The following is an 18198-nucleotide window of genomic DNA, read 5'->3' as shown; positions in this document are numbered from 1 at the left end:
ACAAAAAAGACTACAATACACCTTAAATCACACACACACACATGCATGCACGCACACACACACACACACACACACACGCACACACAAGAAAAACAACTTTAATCTCTCTCCTGTTATGTATGTCAGTCAAAGAGCCGAGGAAGGAGCAAAGAGAATGCAAGGAAAAATATCCAACCATTTCAGGTTCTCAGATGTGGAAAAGAGGATTGAGGAGAGTTTTAAAGGTAATAATTATATTGTCACAAAAGGAAGAGCCAGAAAGACTAATAATCGTCTAAAATACATGCATGAATCTGGTTCTGCTTTTCCACAGGACAGCAGTCATACTGTTATTTTAATGCAAAAGGCAGAGCTTACACAGAGCAATTATGAAGGTCTTGTTTTCAGCACTGACTGGGTTCATACATTACCATTTTGCTTCTTTATCCACAAAGGAAATAATTTTAAAAACATACAATTTACTCAGTTTTGCTGCATTTATTTACCAACTAGTCCTTTATGGCTTTCCAAGGTCCAACCTTAACACTAAAGCTCCTTGCTAAAATTTTCATAACTCTTGAACTTTTTCTAATTTATTCACTTTACAACCATAAACTTCAGTCGATTTTATTGAAAGTTTGTGTAATAGATCAATTTAGGCCAATAAAATATTATGAAGAGGGAGCAAAACAATACATTCAAATGTTTTATCCACAAAAGCCTTTTAAAGTCACCCGACAGGTAAACATTCAAATGTGTGCAGTTTATTGTCTGCAGAAAGGTCAGGAATTAAGTTGTTAAAACGTTTAAGCATCAAGTACCACTCTACATATTCTTTGCATCTGTAAATGCAAAGAATATGGCACAATTGCAAGCTTGCCAACTTAAACAATGCCATAAAAAAAGTAATTGTAAAAAGCTGTAAGTCATGTTTGCAACTTTAAACAAGCAATATAGAGGACACTCTACTTAGTTGAGACAAATAATTTAGCTTTCACTACCCCTGCAACAAAAGTGGACACTGGAGATCATCCTAAGAACAGCATTCCAACAATACAACTACAAAAAGAAGAGTTTAGATCAAAGTATATCCTTGGCCGAGACAAGGTCCAGATCTAAATCAAGTTGAAATCTGTGGCAAGAGTTAAAGATAAATCTTCACAGATGCGCTCCAATAATGTGACCCTGAGCCATTTTGTAAAGAAAAAAAGGGAAAAGAAACGAATGTGCACAGCAGGCAGACATGCACCTAAAGACTTTCTGCCATGAATGCAGAAAAAGCTGGATCTGCAAAGTATTGATACAGTAAGGTTTTATGCATGCCATACTTTTAAGATTCTTTACTCATTATCAGTCTAGAAAACCAAGCATCATCATCTTTTCACAAAGTAAGAAAAAGGTCAAGACGTCTAGATGCTTTTGTAAGCCACTGTACTACACATGGTGTCGTTCATATAAGTTACATTGTATTGGTTTTGGCATGCGCTGTTTAGTTTTATTTTGTTTTCGTCAATGTTTTTCTTTTATACCAAGAAATTATTGAAGTTGTTTTACTGTTCTGCAATCAGCTTGCCTCTCCTGCCTGCGTCTGGAGTCTTCCAAAACAGTCTTTAACAAGAAAGGCTATCAGACTTGATTAAATCACGCATTCATTTGAAGAAAATGTACAGAATACGGTTTGCATTCCTGAACCTACCAGCAGCAAGAGATAAAGAAACTACAGGGCATCTGGGAATGTAATTTCAAACATCAGGGCGATGCTGCTTCTACCTCCACCCACCAGATCAACAGATAAACTAATTTACACAAACATACTCTGCAGATCTTCTAAAAAAAAAAAACAACCACCTGAGAGTTTCCAGTAAAAAACTGTAAATTAAGAAAATCTCACTTGTGCTGTATTCACTACTTCTCTGGCAGGTCAGACAAACAGAAATCCTCTGGATCTGAACCACAGCATGAAGCAAAATGTAAGAGTGCAAATGAATATGCAACCGAATATGTTAACATACATGAGCACAGTCTTTTTTACAGATATGTGTGAACAGATAGCAGGAGTGAGGTATATGTTGCTGCTGTAAGAAAATTTGAATTTATATAAAATGAACTTTTGACAAAAAACGAATACTTACAAACTTAGCCAGCAGCATACTGTACGTCTCCCTGTCTGTAGCTTCAAACTCGGCTCCCTGAATTCATTATATTCCATAAATCACTCACTTAACCATATTTGAATCAGTACAGGAAGATAGGGTGAGAATATATATCTCTGCTGGCCTTATTTTAAAAAGACTCTAAAGTATGCATCTTCTTTTTAAGGGCTATATTCACACATGTCCTTGAAGAGCCTGATTTGTAGATAACAAATAGGAGTTCTGGTCCTCAAAGTAAAAAAGTAATTCACACTCTGCCAGCACTCTGAAGCTGCCAGAAATATTTAGTTGTTCTTCTCTTAACAGAAACAAAGGTTTATTATTAAAATGTCTGTATTTTTAAATGTTTATTTTCCTAGTTAATTTTAAAGTAGGTATAATGGATTCGTCATACTGCTTTCTATTTTATTCTGCCAGGATAAACAATCCCCACCTCGATAGAGAAGGCTTTCACTTTTATTAGATAAAGGATCACGAATCAATACCATTGTGCATTTATTCAATTATCGTACACAACACATTACACAAAATCCCACTTCAACTGTTATAGAGGCACGAGTTTTCATAATAGAGCCAGGTAAGGAATTAGATGAAGACATGAAACTGTATGTGAGGCAGAGAGGCAGAATATGCCTTACTGGTTAGCTGACAAAGCATCCCAGACCAACACAAGTGAAACCATTTAAATGAAATCTCACTACAGATGAGGAGCGAACATCATGGGTGCCACAGAGCTTATTTTCAATTAACTCACATCAACTGGTGCCTCTAACACACATTGGACAAGTCAAGCTGAAATACGTCGACCCAGGACATGATGGCGGATTCCAGCCTCAGAGAGGTTTAATAGAAGAGTGAACTCTTCTCAGTGGAAGAGGTTCAAAAAAGATTGCTCAGTCTTGGTAAGTTGGATGCCAACCAGACAGGTTGTACATTTCTTAAGGTGTATCTGACAAAACTAATGTGTGTTGCCCTTAAGTGCTCACATTTGGTTGGTTTCAACACAATATTACTATTCTAGGGATGATTGACGATTATATTTAATATGATATTAAACATAAAATTGCATATTTTATGTCACCTGAGATTTCATGTTAAGAGATGCAATTTAATGATTCACAAATTGATCATACTGAGAGAGCACAATTTAAATAGAACATCCACAGATGACGTGACAGAGGTTGACCCCAACAAAACTCTATCTTTTTGGTTACTGAAATAACTGCTACAGTTGAATCTATATCTCTAAAAATTGTCAACTGAAAAAATAACAATCTTTAATATGTTGGTTGCATGTTAAAGACTGAGAATCCTTGAGATGAGAAACTAGCTTTAAGGCACAGCTGACTTCAGCCTTGAAATTTGTATTTTTCTTTAAATCAGTGTGTTTTCAAAAAAAGTACAGTCAATTTTGGAACAAACCCCTTTTAGCCAATTTTACTATTTAAAGGTGACATTGTGGACAATTGATGTATCTTACAAATCACTCCCTCCCCAAATATGCTAAGCAAGAGGAACACTGTGGCTAAAGAGTTTCCTTAGCTAAATCTAGCTAATCCTTGTGTGTGTGTGTGTGTGTGTGTGTGTGTGTGTGTGTGTGTACCCAGAGCCTGAACACAAGGAATTTAATGAACATGACAGTATGTACCAGAAAAGTTCATAAAGGTCTTGTCAGGGGAAACTTGCTCTTTCTCACAGTTTACCAATTGCTCTCTCTTGTGCAAACCTCATAGTTGTACAGACAAACTATGTTTCTCCAAAGGTTCATGTAAATTCTTCTGTGAAGAGCACTGGATTTAGGATAATATCTGCACCATGTGCTAATACGATTCTAAACCCAGCAATAACATCAAAGTCAATGTGTGATTTGCAAAGAGAAGTAAACCTCTTTACTGTCAAACAGTGTTAAACCATTTATAACCACCATTTCTCATTCACTCTGGCTGAGCTGGGTCACAACAGTGGTGGAAAACTAATACTGACCATTACTAGAGAAGGCATTTATGTATAAAAATTAACACAATGTGTTCAATTATGCACTACTTTGTATTGCAGTACACAAAGTGTGCAATTAAGTTTGTTTTAACATGTTAAAATGTGAAATGTTTCAAGTAATATGAATATTTTTTCAAGGTGCTACGATCAAACTTACGAAAAAGTCATTGTTTGTGCTGACTCAGTTCTGATGCTTTCTCCACTTGATCTCTGACTCAGCAGTACAACAAGCACGGAAAAGGCCAATGATTTAGAGGGGAAAATAACATTTGGCATGACTTGCCCCATTTTCTTCCTGGCTGTCCTTTTAGATTTGTTATAATAGCTAAGGTCACTTTACTAAGTAGGTGCCCTTCATTTTGTTCATTAATTTGGCAAGAGAATGCTAAATTATTCATATGTGCTACAAAATATTGTGTTCCAGAAGGTGGAATGATGGGACACATGGACATCAATCAAGGACAAACATTAAAGAGTGCATAGGAAAACTCAACTTGGACCCTGATATTCACACTTACTACAGTCTTCCAGTCCTCTTTTTTTATTGTATATTTCCCTCCTGGGAATGTTCAGTGCCTTAGAAATCTTTTTGTATCCATCCCCTAACATATACTTTTCAATAACATTTTCTCTGATTTTCTTGGCGGTTTCTTCTGTCTTCATGTTGTAATAGTCGCTAGCAATACTGATTACTTGCAGACACCAATGTCTTTTGTACTGCAATTACTTTAGACACACTTACTGCAATTAGGTTATGTCTATTTCACTAATTGTGAAGCTATTAGCACAAATTGGCTAGATTTCTATATCACTTTAAAAAAGCCAAAGTCACAAAATCCAAATTTTGTTTATCATCAATGATTTGTAAAAGCAGCAAAAAGGGTCAAATGTACAAGGAGGTGAATATTCCCTATGGACACTGTACAACAACTATTCTAGAGCTCCCTTCTATGCATTTCATGCACACACGGGCACATGCACAGTTTTATTGCTTTGTCACTGTGGATTTAAGTGTGTGCACAAGACAAACAAGTTTTGTCTTGTCTGGCGAACTGATTACATGAACTCCTCAATAGGTTAGATGAAAAATTGTGAGATGTGAAGCTGTTCTCCCTATAGTTTTCTCAACTGAAGAAAAAGTTCAATAAAGGCAAAAAGTTGAACTAGAAGCAAAAGCACACAAACATAGCATGGACACAAAACATGTGTTCTCACAGTCACATATAACCACACACACACACGCGCGCACGCACACGCAGAGCAGGGCAGTAAATATTGCTGGGAGGAAATGGAGGCAGCTGTGTTTTTATGGTTTCATTTGGTCTGTTATATTTATCTGACCCTTGCATGTCCCCTCTCTTACACACACATTGATTATTTCATCTCCATTTTGATAAAAGGTGTGACATTAAGGTCAAAAGGGATGCTCGCTGTTTTCCTTTCGAACCAAAACAAATGTAAATGGTAAAAAAGTTCACAAACATTCACATTACATCTGAGAGCTGGTCAGCACTGCCCTTTCCCTGCTCTTCCGGCTGCTAAGCAACCACGAGGCACATTGAAATCACATGATTTAGAAAAACTCAATAGTGCACAATGGTTAAACTACTTCCAGCTGTGTCACATATGTGGCGTTGGGGAAACCTGAAACCTCACAAAATATCTCCCTGCAATATTTCAAAGTGATGCAAACAGACAGCTCAGACCCTATGAATGTAACATGGTGACAGAATGAAACATTTACTAGGAAAATATCACAATTCACAAAACATGAGAGAGTCAGAAAGCTCAACTTCTTTCCACTGCATGAATTGCTGTAAAAGTTGAATTAATATATGTTTATTGCATTTTCTGTCGCCTGCCAAAAGCGCCAAACCAGCCAGGCTAATTTATCTTCCTGAAAGCACTTACCAGACATGTTTAAGTGCTACTGTTCACACTTCCCAGATATTTTAATGTGATGGAAGAAGTTTCACCTTCAACTCAGTCAAGGCCGTCTGGGTTCGGAATTTCGCAGAACACTGACAATTGCCTTGAGGGCAGCAGTAGTAGTTGTTTGTTGCTGGACACATAAAAAAAAAAAAAAAAAAGATCTGACCTTTAACACTGCAGCCATGCCAAGAATGAGTTAGATTCAGAAAATCTTGATAAAATGCCAAAGAGCAAAGTAGAACACTGAATCTGAACTTTTTCTCATCTGTATTTATACATATTTTTGTGATTGTCTGGTAGAGATAAAATAGTAACCAAATCTTCAAAGTTGCACTTGGAAAGGTCATACACCTACAAGGTATAAAGTAAAGAATGTTATTTCTGTAATTCTTATACTATGCCAAAAAAAAAATAAAAAATCCACCCAAATCTCAGTTTACTGATAGGCATCGGGTAAACCCGTCATCTCCAGGTCAGACAGACATGTCAACACATCAAAGAAGAAGAAGAAAAAAAATGGATCTGGGTTCAAACACTCCTACACAGCACTGCCTCAGTTAGCCTCCAAGCTTCTTTTCTCTCTTCACTACACTATCAGGTCCTCTGGGGGGTCGGGGGGGGGCATGAAATGATTCCTGACACTACGGATCAGAGAGCAGTGCCAGGTGAGACGTCTGATATCAACACTTTTCTGCCTGACTGTGAACATGTAACGTAGGAGGATTTCCACTGATTTCTGCTGACAGGAGCTCTAACTGTGTCTTGTCTGCACACTAATGCTGGCCCACAATAAAAGTTCACCTACCGAAAACGCTGTGACATGGTAAACTGATAGCTCTCCATTCTTAGATACTGAGTTGAACTAGACTGACATCACTACAGTGCAGGACTGTATAAATTGCACATTTATTGCTACCGTAATCACTGTACGCAATGCGCGAGTTGCGAGGAACTACTTGGACTTCAATAAATCTTAGCTAATCGTTTAGGTGACATGCATTCAGATTCTGACTGCCACTAATGTATTTCTGGACCCTTGTTGCAGATTTTTTTTTAGAAGGTAAAGAGGTGGAGCTGGAAAATGTATTAAGAATGAGTAATAATGTTCCGGATAAGGGTCGGGACATTTTACATGCAGCGGAAAATCTCTTGTGGCCTTCATTTAGTATAAATCTAGATTACTTGACCCTGCAGGCTGAAGCTATAGGCTATATAAGTTAGGCCAAAGTAGACTTCTAGTGTGCTGGTTGTGTAGTCATGGCTTTTCATCAGGTAGTTATTCTGACCGGAAAACTTTTTTGAGATTGGAGGGGCTTTAAGACCATAGAAGTGTGCTTTGGTCTTTCAATTAAGTGAAGACATTTCTGGAAGGAATAATATAGGGATCTTTCTAAAAATGACTAAAAGAATTGTCTCTGAAAATTCAGTTTTCTGATGGATAAGGCCCTACTCAAAAATGTGTTGCAGTTATGTCAGAGTACTCTTTTGTCTCTTCTCAGCATGCTTCAAAGCAAAAGAAGTGGCAAAGCAAAAAAGAAGCAGAGTCAAAGACTTTTTTTTTTTACATTTGTGTCTGTCTGCGAATGAAAAATATGTTACCTTCAAGGATGACTTCTTTGCCAGTTTTTTTTAGCGCCTGCACAGCCTCGTCGTGCGTGGCCTCTCGTAAGTCAAAACCATTGACAGACAATATGGCATCCCCGACGTAAAGCGCCTCTGTCTGGTCAGCTGCAAGGCCTTTAAAAATTTTTGAAATGAGGATGGGCATTTTGTTTTCCTTTCCACCTGTGTGAGAGAAGAGAGAATATATTGTTACTTCGTTTTGAAAATAATCCAGGAATACTTTGAGTAACTACACATTAACTTTGGCACAGTGCAACTAATACAAACTAGAACAGAACCCTTTCATATTACGCGATCTAGTTAAAAAAAAAGTGAACATACAAATTTCAAGATGTCCTTAGCAATTAACAGTGAAGGTGACAAAATGTCAGAGGGCTTAGTTGTTAAGTCACAAAACAAGGATCATGAGTGCCAAGTTAGAAGCTGAAATTCTAAATTAAGCCCCGTCCCACAACTGCTATTACACTGACTGCTGTACTCCTCATATTTAAGCCTCTAAATTAAGGGTATGTACGTGAGCTGCGGTTAAAAGCACACAAAGACAGACATTTAGTAGCAATTACTCCCAATGTACTAATCTCAGCAGCTTCCTATCGCTCCCTCTCCCTCTTTTTCTCTCTTTGTCGTTAAGCGAAGGTCAGGTAGTACGTCAGTGCATCTACTTGTTGCTGTGGGCTGCCACTCTTCACGAGAAATGTCACTATTAATGTGAGATGGCAGTCCAGCCTTCCAGCTAGTAAGAAATAATCTAAAAAGGGGATTAGATTCCATAAATTTTTTAATACATCTTGAAGAGGTTGTGTCTTCAGGGTTATTCCTTTCGATTTATTCCACAGACTGCAGTGCAAAAGTTTTAAATCATCCCTTCTGTCTATAGATTTTGCTTCAACAAAGACAATCTTTCATATACTATAGTGTGATTTTTTTTTTTTTTTGATGGAATCATAAATTGTGATACAAAAAAAAATACTAAATGATCATGTTCAGCCATTGAGTCATGACATCAAACACTTGGGTTTTTCAACAAAACAATGGTCCAAACAACACCACCAAATCTGCCTCTGAATGCCTCAAGGAAGTCAAAATAATGGTTTGACGTACTCAAAGAATGATCCATCCTTAAACTGATTACTCAAACACCTTTAGTGTTGATGAATAAAACCAAATCTGCAAGAGAATAGCCAAGATTTCTCCATGTAAAAGACTCACTGCCTGTTATGGCACATGCTTTACTGCAGTTACTGCCACCAACAGAGGCACAACCAGTTATCAGGGCTACGGGGCAATTACTTTTACCACCTCGGGCAAAGTTGGTTTAGATCACTTTTCTTTTTTAAAAAGTAACCTAATGTTTTCAAAACTGCTTTTTATATTTATGTTTTACATTGACTGATAATTATAACATAATTGACTATCTTAAACTTGAAGTTGTGAAAAGAAGCTAAAACGGAGCGAAATCGCAGAGGGCAAATAGTCATAGCACTGTAATCTTAACAGGCCTCCCGTCAAATCTCTTTGCGTTTTCTTAATTTTTCTTTTTTTCATCCTCGTACTTGACCCTTTTTTATTGCTTTGTTCAACCACAATACTCAGTGGAATGAAGCTGAAGCTGATGTAGATGAGTGGGTAGTTAACAGCTGGGGAGGGCACAGCTCCTTCACACAAGCTCAAATCCACAATAAACCAGAATCGAAATCAAAAGAGAAAATGCATTTTAAAATTAAATATTGCAATACATAAAAACCTTGACGCACACCACCAGAATAGGCTGCGGTAAATTCCTTGTATTTTGTTCTTACTGGATTAAAGCATGAAGCCGTGTCACAAAAACAGGGAGACACAAACAAAAACCTATGGACAGCAGGACTAGATAGACAGGTTAAGATAATATCAGAACTAAAAAAAGACCAACACTCATATCTACAGCTAGATTACGACTCGAGGCACATACTGATGCATGTCATAGAACTGTTGTAGGAAACTGGGGCGAACAAAGAAGACTTGCAAGTATGCATTCACATCCCCCCGACCCCCCCCCAGAACAGTTCTTCCCTTTGACTGCCTCACCCCAACAGCAAAAGTATGAAACAATACTGTTGGACCAGATGGTCCATGTTTAAAAGAAGCACTTCACAGCTGCAGTGTGGGAACATTTTGGGCTAGTGCCAAATGAGAGGGGAGAGTAGCACAGTCCTAAGCCAACTAAAAATAAAGATAAAAAACCCTGCTTTCTTATTCTGCTTAAAGGATATTTCGTTGCTTGAAAGTGACTGTATCATCGTACCATTTGAAAACTGAAATCACAGCAACAAAACAGGTTGAAATTCACAAAAAAAAACAAAAAAAAAAACACAACAACTGAAAACACAGTAAGGAAAACGTCTCGCCAGAATGTTTAAATCTTAAATACAACTTCAAGGTAATCTAACAGATTAAACCCACAACTATAGCACATACGTCCATAATGACAATGGAAATGTTACATGCAAGGCTTTAAAATTTAAACTGCCTGGCACCCACATTTCTGACCTTTCACCCCAATCAAAGCTGTCTCGGCCAACTGAAATATTAAAATTTGAACACGTTCCTTTCATAAGAAGCTTCACTTACCTCAGAATTGCCTTTGACCCTTTTTGCACCACATATATTTTCTAAATTATAAAACCCCATAATCTCCTATCGTTACTTGGAAACATTTAGGAATCAGAGGACCACTGCACAAAACTGTAAATATATAAGGAATTTAAAGCTTTTAATACTATTTAATACTAGCAATAGACTAGCATGAGCATTGGTTTAATAGAATTTTCTTCATTGTTTTCATTGTCTTCTGTGAATAAACATGCTTATGTGACGCACAGTTTGTAAATATTACCTACTAGCAAAATGTCACCCTGACATAATTTGATAATCTCCCATATTTTATATTAGTCAACTGGTTAAATAAGAAACTGGAAAGAGTGTGCTGCAAAATTTGAAGACAGTTCATTTAAATTATGTTTAACTTAACTATGCATGAATTTTGAAAATTTTTATGATGTACCTATCTTTTTATATATATTTAGCTATGAAAATAAGCAGGCATAGTTTTGATTTGTTTGTTTTTTCTGGTTCAAAATGGAAGTAACCTTACATAAAATGGCATTGTATAAGTGCAAAAAGACAGACAAACTGACTCTGTTTCTGAGAACTTTCACATTCATTAAAGCTGACAAAACTTTGGATCATCTCATGCCACTAGAGTGTTAATCACAGCACTTTGCCAGTTGCACTTCTCCTTTCTTCTGCACAAGTAGGAAAACGGAGTCTTGCTCCTTTGAGTCACCAAGAAGATAACAGTGTCAGAGGTATCAGAGTGACAAGGCAGTGTCATTTGTGTCAAAATAATTTTACAACAGCTTCAAAATGAAGGCGTTGTAAAATTTATCTACCTTAGCTTTATCTACAGTAGCAAAGGTAGATAAAGGTGAAAGGCAGCATGAGGTAAAGTGTAAAGTATTCTCAGAAATTTTATTTTGTTTTGGTCAAGATTTAGATTTCAAAAGGAAAAAAAAAAAAACTCCCACACTAACCTTGCGCCAAGTGAAAAAGTAATTGCCTCTAAATGTAATAACAGGTAGTGCCACTCTTTGGCATAAAATACTTTTGTGACATCCTTGATAAGTTGTCAGTGTGCTTTTGGAGAAAATTTGTTAGGCTGACCCGTCCTGGAAAAGCTTCAACAGCTTTACATTATATTTTCAGCATTTTAGGCAAAGGCTCTTCCTGTTCCTTGCTGTAGTCCTAAAACCTTAAAACTAGCAGTGCACACCTTCAAGCGTATGAAAATCCATCAATTTATTTGACATTAGTCCATGAATTAAATCAGGCTATGATGACTAATATGTCCATGTCCACTTCATCTGTGTGTGGCTACTGACATTTAACTCAGCTGTCCAAAACAAAATGTTGGTAATCAGTTAATAGTTTTGATTAGGGTCAATTACTTTTTTTTGTATATGATCAGGTTTGATAACCTTTTTCTATTATTCGATTTTGTTTGACTATCTGAAACATACAAGTGTGCCAAAGAAATCTGTGAGAAATCTTCTGTTTTAATGGCACTGCTTACACTTTAACCTTTCCCTAGCTTTGTCATTCATTTGTATCCTCTTGTCATCTACTTTGATGTTTTTCTCTAGTCTTAAATATAATTGACTGACATGACTGGTGAATAAACATCTTTGATATATTTCAGTGAAAATAACCATTATTATGAGCACCTCATTTATCCACTTTGCATTTTATTGCTTTCCTTTCTACAATTTTTCCCTATCAAATACTTGAGCGCCTTCCGGCTGGCGACCTGTCAGTCAGCTGACAGGTGGGTGGCAGTTGTGGAGATAAGGTGGAGCTACTGGAGCTACTCATGACAGGTAATTGAACTGTACTGACATGCACAGTACTGACATGGGCCTAATTAGGTAATTTTGTGCTAACGGCGCGCTTGTTGGGAGAGTACTCCTGTCACAACTGTTGCATAGTCAGCACTTTCAACTTTATTGGACAAGTTTCTTACAGTGCTAATGAAAAGCAAAGCAAACATCAAACAATGGGTGTAAGACAATACATCCAAATATTATGAAGCAGCCATTGTTTTCTTCAAGGTCACTAAAACAATGACTAGGATAGTTATTTTTTTCATGTTTACGACTTTGGCTTAGTTTTTATGTTTTGTTGCATCTTATTTTGGGAAAGCCCTCATCCTGAACATGAGAAGCTTACAACAACAGAAAAAAATCCCTTAAAAGGTCAGCAGAAACATTTTTCTCACTAAGAAAAGTGGTCTGATCCAGAGACCAGAAGTCTAGCTTCCCAGCCTCCCCTCTTAAATTTAGACATGCGAGTAAAGGTTGCCTCAGTTCTCTTCTGCAAACTGGGGTGGGCTCCCTAAAATTAACACCAGTGGAGTACTCCACTCCCAGCCACATAGCTTTCATCTTAGGCCAATGACAACTGACTGCTGCGGACCGCTCCACTCAGCTGTTCACAATGTGGTGTCAGCTAACCCACAACAACTTCTGCCCTCTTTCATTTGCATTTCCCTGCTTCAGTCTGACACCTTTCCCGACGTTTTTCTTCCTTCCGTTCTTTCTCATTTCACTTCTTTAGCTTATTCCATGCCCCATCTAATCTGCAGCAGGCTCTTTGTGCAACTATTACTTTTTTTTTCTTCTTCTTTGCGTTGGAGCAGCCAGCATCACAACAATGTCAAGCCAACAGGCTGCCAGCTCTGACTTCATCTTAATAACATGCTGTCTCATTTTCATAACCACCCATTTCTGAAAAGACGGACATTGCATTTATGTCATTAGGGCCCAGCTTTGTTCCATTGTTGCTGACAAAAGTAGAGGGGAATGAATGAGCATTTTCACAACGATGAACTATTTCTGCAGCATGACAATAGCGCAAGTTTGCAACAGTCCATCAAGCGGACCCTGCGCATCATCCGACACTCAGCAGTCAAATGATTACCTGTGAGCATAAAGTTTGCAAGAGGAAGAAGCAGTAGCTTTCTCCAAAGCAAGTTCAAACACATACTGCGCACAGTGCACAGTCAAGATAAAAGTAAAACATTTCTTATCACACATTTACTGCATTTACTGCACACACCACTACTTAAAGTTTCCTGGCACAAACAAATCACAGACAAAGACACTGAATATATGAAACTGTTATTTAGCGCAAAATAACAGTTTTGTGCTAAACAGCACAAAGTTGCAACAAAACACATCTATTAAACTCCTGGTCCTTTATTTATTCTGATTGTTTTTGAGAGTGTTACAATTATAAGATTCTAACTTCCAGGAAATACAATTCAAATTAGGTCTGTCACAATAAGTGACAATAAGTGGGACAATTTATTGCTGAACAATACATTGTTAATGGCATAATAATGCAAGAACAGATTAACAAAGATCAATAAACTTTAAAAACTAATTAATATTTAACACTGGAACTGGAAGACTTTTTAAATATCCAAAATTGTTGAGCTTGTTTTAATTTATCATGCTATTAATCGATTTATTTAGTCTATTATTTGATTATTTACATTGTCTTCCAAAGTTCACTCCCTCATTCTTCTTCTCTTAGTGATCTTGTATCAAAGATAATGCAGATCGAAGAAAAAAGGATGATTAAAAGGTTTTTATGGGCAGCACAGCACTACAAGAGAGAAGAATGCTAGCTTGACTTGCAAGATATAAAGAGGTCAGTCTTACCTGACAGAAAAGTTAAAGATGCAACATTGATGTAACTGTGATGTGCAACAGTAGTCTGTGCAGCTGCTTCTGTCTTTTTGTTCATTTAAAGGAAAAAAAAAAATCTGCAAAAGGCCAAGAATGGTTGTCTGTTTTTTATGGAGATCGCTGTTTATGTCATACTGTTAACCAGAACTTAAAAAGGTGACACATTTATATGCAACTGCTTTAACAATTTCCTACACAGTAAAGCGGTGCAAATGGGAAGAAAAGGGAAATCACTGTGTTCTGTTTACAAAAAATGAGAAAGCCACAAGACTTTATAGGTTTCCTTTTTTGCATCTGCTTAAGGGAAATGATTTCCATTTTTAGCATTTACAGTTAAACAAGTGAAGGCTTTCAAAACATCAATGGAAAAAATAAAGGTGTATTTTTATAGGTTTTTGCACTGGTTAAAAAAAAAAAAAAAACATATCTCCAGCATCCATTTTGTGGGAGGGGCCAAAATCTGGAATGCTGCTGCCAACTTTCTGTTATCTCTTGTTTTTTTTTTTTCCCTTTCAACAGAAGATTCACTTGGACCAGAGATTATGTGCTTGTCTTTGTCTCTTTTTGAACAAAGCTCTCAAAGAAGCTACTTCACCCAATACATAAACATATTCTCTAATGTTGAATGATATTTAATAGTGTTTTTTTAAGAAGAAACTTGAAGCAGTGTCCCTATTGGCAACAACTTAGTGCATTCTTTGTTTCCCATTAAAAGCACTTTAAGACTTTTAATGGGTGCTTCTGTATACTGTACAAGTTAATTTATCTGAAAATGAGTTTGTCATTATGACTGAGTTGTGAATTATGTGTGCTTAATTGTCTTAATCACAGTGTTAACTACAAACCATTACAAATGCAAAGTGCAAACAGCTTCCCAGCATTTACCTTACAGTCTTGGTTGAATTTAACTGCCAATGCCTTCTATTTATCTTATTTATTTTGTTATAAAATGTTATCCAAGACTGGCCCACAAGTAAGCTTAGGAGCTGTTTAAAGCTACCACACAAGCAGAGGACCCCTAAGAACACCACAGTTATCCCTGCGATCAGGTTTGCAAAAGTGTGTCTCATCACCACACACTCATATAAAGAACATTTTGTTTGAAAAAGTTCATCCTCTCCTTTGCAAGTATAAAATTCTAACATCCAGAAGACTTTTTTTTTTTGTAAAAGCGACAAAAAAAATATTTTAATTTTCTTAAACATATTCAAAAACATAATTTCCCAAGTGCCATGACTGAGTTTGAAAGCAGGAAAATGTGAAATAACTTGTGAGTCCTTTGCAATGCGGGTACAGAATGAAGTCAAATAATTGATTACTTGTTTTGTTTACTTATTAGCGTTTCCTTTGCAGGGAACCACAGCTGCCCAGGAATAGCAATAATCCTTGAACACTTAAGAGGGCTTGTAGCTGCCTGTTTTTATAGTTCATATATTAAATACTTCAATATGCATTAATTAATTTTTGATTAGAATACCTTCAACATTTTACAAATTGCAGACAGAAAAGCAGGGGCGACACTGCTCAAGTATTTGGAAAAAAACTAGGCTTTTGAGGCAAAAAAAAAAAAAAAAAATCAACTCATTCTGAAAAAATGGACAAGCAAAGAACATGCTTATAAAAAAAAATGATGCTGGGGGTGTGTTTAGATTTCATAGCTGATAGCAGCTGATCCAACCTGCACAACCCTGCATTTGTTTTACCTCAAAGACTAAGTCATTGGAAAATTAGGGAATACATGTATCCTCAGATTGTATGGGTTGCGGATCCCTGAACCAGCCAGACGTTACAGGACTTGCTCCCATGTGACTCTGGGATACTGAAATGGTTCCTCTGTCTAGGTGAGTCACGGCTTAAGAAAAATCACTGCTGTCATATTTCTCCGCACACGAATACTTGCAAATAAAGTTTAACTTGTAATGCAAAAGAGTAGCTGTGCTCGAAAACTCCCAAAAGTGTGACTTGTGTATGTCTTTTGGAGTTAAGGCTGGCTGCTGTGTTCTTCGTCGTTCCTGAATGCTCTCAAACTCCAAGTCAAACTTACTGACAGTAATTCACCGCCTATTTCGAAGTCTTCTCTTAAAATCACCCTACCTTTGATACTAATTCCAAGTCCTCCCACATCTTGTTTGGTCACTCGCACGGTGCGCTTCACGTTGGTGATGGTTTCCGGGACCGGGGACGAGCTGAGGTTCGGAGGGTCTCCGTTGACAGCACCTGCGGGACTCGGGTTGGGCTTGGCGGGCTCCTCGGCTCCCTCACCGGGGTTTACGGTGAGAGTGTCCTCGGTAAGAGTGGCCAGCACACGGATCCAGCGGTCCACGGTCAATCGAAGTTCCAGCAGTCCCGTTTTCTGCGCCTTCATCGCGGCAGCCATGTTCAACGCATTCCTGGAATAACTCTAGACGGGCTGGCAGTCCTGTAAAGAGGGGGGTGGAGGGCTGGGGTAGGGGGCATGAAGACACACACACACTACCGTAAAAAAACACTGATTCCACCTCCTCCTTCTCTATTAGTAAGGAGTTATCTCACACTGCTACAATTGCAAAAAGAGTAAACAAAGTTCGAAGACCTGTTTGGTTTGATAACCTCAATTAAATGTGAAGCCATTCTGTGGTTAATTTATTTGATCTATTTAGCCTCTTTTTTTTTTTTTACTGTTTTAGTTAAATGTGTGCCATTTGAGCGCAAAGGTGTTGGATTCACATAAAGAGTTATTGGCTTATGGCTCACTACCCAGCCATAAGCTGGATACAGTCTAGAGAGCGCCACAAGTCAATTGCGTAAACAGGTTTATTGCCTATTTGCATGTGCGCCCCAGTGTGATGCCTAAACTATAAGCAACTTTGGTTTACAGCTGCATTGTAAACCAACTGTAATTGTCGCTTTACTGTGCAGCTGGCTACTCATGCTGAAGTTAATTTTTATTTTGAAGGTTTTAAGTCAGAGCTTAATTAATTGTTTGTGTTTTATCATCACCAGTTTAAAAATCAAATGACATCAACTGATCAAACCTGACCTGGATTATTCTGCATTGAACAGATGTTCTTTAACATACTGTCCTAGATTTACTGATTATTATTATTCCATCCAAGGGCAAATTTATTGGGATTTTGTTAAATGGTCAGCAGTGTTTTCAGTTAGAAAAGCTCGTATCATGAAAAATAACCAAGAATAATGAAAACATAGGAGTGAACGGTTGTGTTTAATGTGAATCATCAACTGCTGCGTTAAAAAAAAAAAAAAATTGGTTGTTTTAGCCGTTTGCGTTAGTCATTTTTAATGCCTCCATACTCAGTGACATTGAGCCAACCAATGCTCTTGTATTGGTGTTTTGTGAGTAAGAAGCAGAAAAGATGGTGAGCAGTTGTTTAGTGAAAGGTTGTTTGAACTGTGAAGTATAAAAGATTTTGGTCACAATCAACAAAATGAATGGAATCCATGTGGCCAACATGTTTTCTGAACAGCAGTAAACAACAGTCAAGAGTCTATGTGATTGGTTAAAAAAGGCATGCCTATGGAAAACATTTTTCATTGAAAATCCCTTAAAAGTTCAAAAACTGTCACAAACAAAGGTTTGTTTTGTGATTAGTTATCTAAAAACAATATGTAGTAAACATAAAAAAAAAAATAGGATTCATTTAGATGAGGGGTGGGCAACTCCAGACCTCGAGGACCGGTCTCCTGCAACTTTTAGATGTGTCTCAACTTCAACACACCTGAGTCAAATAATGAGGTCGTTAGCAGGACTCTGGAGAACTTAACTGTACTTAGGAGGTGATTCAGCTGTTGGATTCAAGTGTGTTGGACCAGGGAGACATCTGAGAGTTGGAGTGCACCGGCCCTCGAGGACCAGGATTGCCCACCCCTGATTTAGATGCTAAAACTCAGTCTTTAATAAGCCAATAAGTCAATTGTCCTGGGTTCTAGAGTCTTACTTCACACTGATAAGTCTCGCAACATTGCAGTGATTCAGCAGAGGCCCACTTAATTGTGCACATTTGAAAACAAACAGGAGTCACTGATACAAACTGATGAAGCGGCCCACTGTTTCAATACTCTTTTGCATCTGCAAGTGATCTCCCTAGCTCTTCAGCTGAGTTTGTGTACATGTGTGGCAGCCTGAGTTGCAAATGCTTCACAGCAGGTGAAACGGCAATGAGGTTCCAGTAACTAATATTAGAAAGCACACTTCTGGGTGGGCCGGTTTGAAGTCAATTGCTCACTAA

At 37.6% G+C, this 18198-nt stretch overlaps 1 protein-coding gene across 1 annotated transcript in view; it reads right to left on the bottom strand.

Moving 5' to 3' along the window:
- snta1 (syntrophin, alpha 1) overlaps positions 1 to 16460 on the bottom strand; it is a 33760-nt gene extending 17300 nt beyond the window's left edge. The window contains exons 1-2 of the mRNA XM_015033326.1: positions 16064 to 16460; positions 7659 to 7844 (exon numbers count right to left, since the gene is read on the bottom strand). Coding sequence (XP_014888812.1) covers positions 7659 to 7844; positions 16064 to 16346 — 469 coding nt within the window. The 5' untranslated portion in view covers positions 16347 to 16460. The remainder of the gene's footprint in view (positions 1 to 7658; positions 7845 to 16063) is intronic.
- Between the last annotated feature and the right edge of the window lie 1738 nt (positions 16461 to 18198).

The sequence above is a fragment of the Poecilia latipinna genome, unplaced genomic scaffold (genome assembly GCF_001443285.1).
Source record: "Poecilia latipinna isolate Pla-1442-1.1 unplaced genomic scaffold, P_latipinna-1.0 Scaffold264, whole genome shotgun sequence".
Taxonomy (NCBI): Eukaryota; Metazoa; Chordata; class Actinopteri; order Cyprinodontiformes; family Poeciliidae; genus Poecilia; species Poecilia latipinna.
This window is presented reverse-complemented; position numbering and strand designations above follow the sequence as displayed.